This window comes from Meleagris gallopavo, chromosome 3 (genome assembly GCF_905368555.1).
Source record: "Meleagris gallopavo chromosome 3, MGAL_WU_HG_1.1, whole genome shotgun sequence".
Classification (NCBI taxonomy): Eukaryota; Metazoa; Chordata; class Aves; order Galliformes; family Phasianidae; genus Meleagris; species Meleagris gallopavo.
The window spans coordinates 81,548,444-81,555,473 of NC_139406.1; the positions used below are offsets into that span (position 1 = coordinate 81,548,444).

General features: G+C 42.1%; 1 protein-coding gene across 7 annotated transcripts in view; it reads left to right on the forward strand.

The window, feature by feature from the left end:
- The window catches only part of COL14A1 (collagen type XIV alpha 1 chain), a 116,901-nt gene extending 112,405 nt beyond the window's left edge, over positions 1 to 4,496 (forward strand). For 3 of the 7 annotated variants that reach the window (XM_010709269.4, XM_010709270.4, XM_019614230.3), the window contains exons 46-48: positions 1,162 to 1,239; positions 2,077 to 2,232; positions 3,596 to 4,496. In XM_010709269.4, the coding sequence (XP_010707571.1) occupies positions 1,162 to 1,239; positions 2,077 to 2,232; positions 3,596 to 3,921 (560 nt within the window). In that variant the 3' untranslated portion in view covers positions 3,922 to 4,496. Of the gene's footprint in view, positions 1 to 1,161; positions 1,240 to 2,076; positions 2,233 to 3,019; positions 3,517 to 3,595 lie in introns of those variants that run through there. The other 4 variants (XM_010709271.4, XM_010709272.4, XM_010709274.4 and 1 more) reach the window with 3 other exon arrangements.
- Positions 4,497 to 7,030: the final 2,534 nt, after the last annotated feature.

A 7,030-nucleotide genomic window follows, 5' to 3' on the forward strand; every position in this document is an offset into this window, starting at 1 on the left:
TTTTCTGTCTGATTGGTTTTTATGAAGGTGCTCTATATTAGCTTTCATTCTGAGAGCATGGAAGCTGTGAAGCAGTGAGAGAAATTAGCAGCATTGGGAGGTCTGGAAAATAGGGGGTAAAGTCCCACAAACCAGCCTGGATTTTGTCTTTAAACCATCCAAATCAAACACAGACTTTATGAGAGTTTCCAAGTCGCCGGTGGAAACTCATGGTCTGGAATTTGTAGTTTTGACACCTACTTGAGTTCGATACCACTCTTTGTGATCGCTGCATATAGAAAGTGTTTTTATAGGATGCCATAATGGTAGGGTAGAAGGTGATGGAAAGCTGGAAGAATGCAATGCCTTGTCTGCATTACTTGATCTGTGCTCTTCACAAATCAGACCCAAGCATAGCAATTCAGGGCCACGAGCAAATGGAAAGTCAAGAGTTTTGTGACTGCAAAGCTTTTAGACTGGAATTCAATTGGGGGACAGATTCCATCTGTGCTGAGACTTCTCTTGCATTTTAGCAGTTTGAGGCCTTTCAGTAACCCATAATAACTCTCTCCATTTATGTATGGAACCACCTTCTGCTGAACAACTGGTGGGTGACTTCTGGAAAGGATTTCAATTGTACACATCTCTACAATTACGAGATATGAGATATGGTTTAGTGGCTTGTGGTAGCAAGAGTAATGGGAGGATGGTTGGACTAGATGACCTTGTAGGTCCTTTCCAACATTTGATTCTATGATTAAATATTTGTTTAGGGTGTTTTTGTTTGTTTGTTTGTTTTTCTGGGCCACACAGTAGTTTGTAGACAGCTTTGTGAAGTTCTGAGGATTCTTCCACTCACTGTAGTTGTACCTTGGTATTAATCCAGGAGCACTCTTCCAGAAGGAAAGTGCCTTTGGGAAATTGGCCTATGCCCCTACATGACACCTCGAAGCAAACACGATGGCAGCAGGAATGTTTAATGCCTCAGGAATGCTGTGATCCCCTTGTGGGGCCGTCAGAGAAGGGAGGAAAAAAGAGCCAAATAGGTGTTTTATTTTTACCGCCTTTCTTCTCTTGCATTTGTTTTTAAGTGAAAAGTAGTGTGTGGAACTATAGTCCAGCTAAATAATGAACATTGTAGAGCTTTGTTCAAAACGTGACTGTTGAGTGCTGTTTCATTAGGTTTACCGGGTGAGAAAGGAGACAGAGGAAATCCAGGTGTTGGAACTCAAGGACCCCGAGGCCCACCCGGATCTACAGGTAAAGATGTTACATATGTGGCATTGGGCTCCCCTGGCCCATTTGCAAAGCACCTAAGAATTTCATGGCTGTGCCCTCTGCTTCTAAGGCTTATGTTGCAGAGGAATCAGTCATTGGGCACCTTGTTGTTGTAACGTTCGTACTATGTAATATGATATTGTGACGTGATACATGACAGTATAGTCAGTCACATCAATTTTCCTTTTCAGAGATGACATCTAATAGGTAAAACTTAATCTGGATTAATTGCATTTGTCTTTTCATTGACTCAAGGTCAACTGTAACTTGACCGAAATGTGTATTAATTTAGCTCACTAATCAAAGAGAGTTATATTCAGTTCCTGAAATAACGGAGGATGAAACATGCATAAAATTGCGTTGACTTTGTTAGGATGTTCTTTCCATTACAGTATCGATATCGAGGCACAGTGCTACCGAGAAGGTGAATTCAAGCAGTGTGGGTGAAAGGGAGACCTATGCATGCAGTCCTCCCCCTATGAAACTGCCTTTCCAAACGTCTGACACTTGGTGAAACATTTGTGCTTTGGAAATACTAGTATAAATATCTGGCTAAAAGCTGTCTTTGGCAAGGAACACAAAGCAACGGCCAGAGAAGAGGCTTGTCAGGAGGAGGAAAAAGTTTGGAGCCTTTCCCTTAGCATGTGTGGGGGAGCTGGAGCAGAGAGGCCCAGCCCCTGTGCTCGAGCTATCTGCCATATTTGTAGCGAGCTCTGTGCCATCGTCTCCTAGCACCAGGCCTGCAGCACTGCCAAGGCGGTCAACCCACTGCCTTGTGAGAGATGCTAGTCACACGTTTCGTCTCCCTTTTTTATGCAGGACCTCCAGGCGAGAGCCGAACTGGCAGCCCGGGCCCACCAGGCTCTCCAGGCCCACGAGGCCCTGCTGGCCACACTGGGCCCCCTGGCTCCCAGGGCCCCGCCGGTCCCCCGGGGTACTGTGACCCCTCCTCCTGTGCTGGCTATGGTATGGGAGGTGAGTAGGCTGCGCTTGGGGGGAGGTGGGGCGAGGAAACATAGCGTGTCCTTCTAACAGCCAAAGTAAGATGGAGGCTACTGGTGATCCTTGCACTAAAACGTGATTTGCTCCATAAAAACACGCACGTCCAGTGCTGCTGAATTTAGTGGAATGACCCCACAAACCAAAGGTGCCCGCAGCATAGTGACCAGAGTCCACCATCTGATTTGGGCCTGTAAAAGGAGGAAGTGTACTGGGTTTTGTCTTGTGTGTGTGCGTGTAACTGTACGAGCCTGTTCCACCTGAACGTTCTGTGCGTTGAATCCCACGTCCTAATGTTGGTGACAGCAGAGCTGCACATCTGTAGTTTTTAAAACGTGTTTCTCCACTTCCTCTTCCGTGTGCCTCCAAATGGCATGAGAGCATGAACGTTACTAAACCTGCCCCAGTGTAACCTGGAACAGGGATGCACGTCTGTCATTAACAAATGAAGCAACCTGGAGAAAATGATTCTTTCTGTATCTTCTGTGTATTCTATTTTCCTTGTTTGTTGTAGCACAGAGGCTGTGGGAAGAAGTTAACACAGTTATCAAGAGTGATGTTGTCCAGCCTAAAATTGAAATTTGTTTTAGTAAATTACTAGTTACTACAAACATTATGCATAAGGCTTATTTGTTTGATGTTTACAATTTAATCTGCTCGTGAAGTGATTTGTATGTTTTACTTATGTGAATGTTTTTGTTGTCGTCTCTTCCTATCCTTTTTTCCTCACTTCCCTTCCCTGTTGTTCATTTCCTGTTTTAAGGCCCAATTCCTTACAATGGCTACCAATCCAGAAGGTGAAAGACTCATTCTGGTTCAGTCCTCATTTGGCTGAAGGTCAGATACGGATGCTGAACTGCTCTGTGCTTTCCATCGATATTGACTACCACTAATGAACTTGCTAGCTGCTGTACATGCACTTAGCTTCCTTGCACTGCTAAAAGCTATTGTCTGACCCATTTTGCCCGTTAATCATATATTCCAGCCCATAATTGGAATAAGCTAAAGCAGGCAGATTGTGCAGTGTATAATAAGCACAGTATTACAACTGGACATAAGACAAATTCTGGTGGTGGTTTCCAACTAACTTGGCTGTCTGTTGGTGGGTTTCCAATTGCTCCAGCTTATTAATTTTGTTAAATGTTTTCACTGTTCCTTCATGTGAATAAAAAAATGTGTATTTAAAGATTATATATATATATACACACACACACACACACACACACTCTCTATGTATAAAAGGTATATATATATGTCAATTTCCTAATGAACGCTTCAATTTTCTGCTCCCCTTCTCCTGTGTTAACCATATGAATACTCTTGGTGGTGGTGGGTTAAGGTGGATACGGTGAGCCAACTGATCAAGACATCCCAGTAGTGCAGTTGCCACATAACTCCTACCAAATCTATGACCCTGAGGACCTTTACGATGGTGAGCAACAGCCGTACGTAGTTCACGGGTCCTACCCTTTACCATCCCCATACTCCCAGTCCTCCTATCCATCACCTCATCTTGCTCAACCAGAGTTTACTCCTGTTCGAGAAGACATGGAAGCCGTTGAGCTGAGATCCCCTGGAATTAGTCGCTTCAGAAGGAAGATAGCCAAAAGAAGCATCAAGACTCTGGAACACAAAAGGGAAAATGGAAAAGAGCCCTCTCAATGAACTGTTTAGAAAGGGAAATATTTTATGTGCATCTGTATTTGGCCCCTTGTCCAAGTGCCTAATCTGTCAATGAAGATGTTTACAGGCTCTTATATTAAAGAAAAATACATGTACCAGACCAGTTGAAACAAGAAATAAAGGTAAAATTACCTTGCATGCCAGAAACTTAGTATGTTAGTGGGTCAGTGCTAGATGATGATGGAAGATCACTTTCAGATCTTTCTCCAGAGTATGGTATTCAAGCTGTATCTGAAAAAATGCATTTGGTTAGTTGGTGTAGATAGAACCGTTCAACAGAGTTTATGTTTTGTTACCCAAATTTTTGCAGCTGACTGTGTTCTGTTAGTTTTGGATGAATTGCTTTTACTAGCAGAGTAACACTACTAAATTCACGAGACAAAAGTACATTATCAGGTTTCCTTAAAACTTTTCACAAAGAAGTCTTATCTTAACAGTATTTGTTTTTAACCCACATTATGCAAACACACAAGAATGTTCTGTGGGAGTACACTGATAATTTATTGTGAACCTCTTTCATTTCTCTTTTGTATGCAAATAAAAGTGGCAAGCTTTTATGTGTTGATTCTGGATTTATTTGACTGATTTTAGCTTGGAACAGTTGTGTAGATCTTCAGGGGACAGAATGTAAAGAGAAGAAAACATATTTTCCTTTTCCAGCATTTTTGTACAATGGTTTTATTGTAAAGGTTACAGGCACTCGGCTGAAAGAATATTTAGCCTTATTTATACAATGTATGAAGAAGTGGGGAGATGAAATATGAGATAAGGAAGCTGTGCCTTCTGTGGATGTGAGATTTTGGATATTAACGTGCCAAAGTCAAAAGCCTGGAAGAAATGGTTGCAAAAGCCACTTGGATCACCTCATAATGAGAGAAAGAAAAAAAAATCCAATAGCCCAACTACTTGAGAATAACAAAGCAATTAATGATGTTAAAACAAAGCAGACAACTTCTAAACTTCAATAAACAGCTTTGAACACTACTGAGACTAAGAAACGAAGGAAGTTTCAAAGCAAAAGGTCAAAAAAGTGCGTACATTTAAAATGAAGTCATGGATTTTAAGTACCGTAAATCCAGCCCTACAGAGCCCTAGCCAAGCTGACCTGTGGGTTCCAGGACCAGGTTCCTGCTTGCCCCTGACAAAGTTCAGCCTCTTCACTCTCAGGAGGGAGATGTGTCAGCTTTTGCTTCTGGCCACTGCCAGAACCTCTCTTAGCTCGTGACAAAGAAGAGAAACTGGTGTTGAGACAGCTGCATACCTTTACTGTATTAATCTCAAGGTCTTTGGCCCAGAAGTCAGCCTCGTTAATAACATAAACAATTTACACATGCAACTAATACTCGTGGCTGCGTATATCCCAGGGCAATTTCCAGCTACGTGGCTGTATTCCTTTTTTATGCTGTTTCTGTTTTCCCACTGATTTTCCCAGCCCTAAATCTCACCACTTTTCTTGCAGAAGGATGATTAAGACTGCCATAAATGTGAGTTCCTAATACAGACTTGCATTTAAAGTATAAGGTAAAAAAGTGGAAGATGAACTTACTGACTTTACCTTTAACCAGATTAACCCCATTTTACAGTGCTGCAAGGCAGGCGTCATCTTCCTTGTGCTTCCCCAGCAGCCATCGTGTCCTCCGAGCCCCTTCAGTTGCAGGACAGGTGCCCCACAGTGCACATGCAACCATCCTCGCCATCACCACGTATGGGAGGCTACGTGCAGTGGATTAAGCAAAGTGAGAGGGTTTCTTGGGTAGGCATTAGGCATTCCCACTACAATTTTCTAATTTATATCCTGAAGGACAAGCTTTAATTATACTAGTTGTGCTTTCTGTTTTTAACGACGGCATTAGCTGCTAACCAGAGTGCTTCATTTAGCGTTGGCTCCATGTCAACTTGTTGCAGATGCAAAACTAACCTTTTAATGGCTACTATGAGATATAAAAGTAATATTCAGGATTTATGCATTTGCTAAAAGAGAGTGAGACACAGATGCATCTGCTCAATATTTTCTCCAGAATTCAGTCGCTGTATCATCAGGAGCGTTTTGCATTTTTCAGACAGCCTAAGAAACTTAAGTTCCCGACTGTGAAGTTTGCAGCACAGAGTGTATGGCTGATGTCACCTAAATCTTACCTACATGTAATGTAATGTAATGTAATGTACTGCATTCTTGTACAAAAAGTGTTTATTTTAACCTTTGAAGAATGCTTTCAGGATTGAATTAAGTTTCATTACTGTTGTGGAAGTGAAGCCTTGCATGTTCTATGGGCAGGAATGGGATAAACCTGAGCAAAAGGCTGAAGAAATGCATATAAAATCAGATCATACCTAGCGCATTGTTTTGCTTCCTCTACACTGCTTGAACAAAATGGGTGTTGGAAACACAGATTTTCCTCACCAACCACTGTAAAAATTGGAAGATAACGAATCAGTATAGAAAATATGAAGGGATTCATTTATTTACACGACTTTGGCTTGAAGACTGTCTATGCAGAAAAACAATTGAGAAATGTCTTTGGTCAGGTGGTGTTGCCCCTGAAATACACGCTGTTCTTGGTGCTCTGCAGTCCTCCAGCACTGTCTTCTCACCATCCTCTTGTTCCAAGATGCAGATTTTAACAGATTTCTTACGTCTAACAGGACTGCAGTATGCATGTACTTGTGTTTGCATATGTGCACTGCTTTCTTGGAAGATGAGTCTTGTCGGGCTGTTATAAATGCAATCTGGCTCCAGATGATGCCCACCAGCACCTCAGTCATGGCAGTGGGCACATCAGCTAAAAAGACATGGAAACTGAAGGCCTGCACAGACACGCAAGCATCTAAATCCCACCATTAATGTTATGTGATATGTGCAAACCAGGTTCTAGACAAAGCTTTCAAAAAACTGCACATGACTTCTGCAGAGATAGACAGATAAAGGTTAAACATCTCGAGCCACTGGTTTTCAATCCATAGCTATTCACTATTCCTACCAGATGAAAATAAGTTTTGCAGCTTCTACAGTGAGATACCTTCATTTCAGCAAACAAGGTACTGCTCCCCTCAGATTTAAGTATTCAAAAAAAAACAACCACAACTGTAGCCG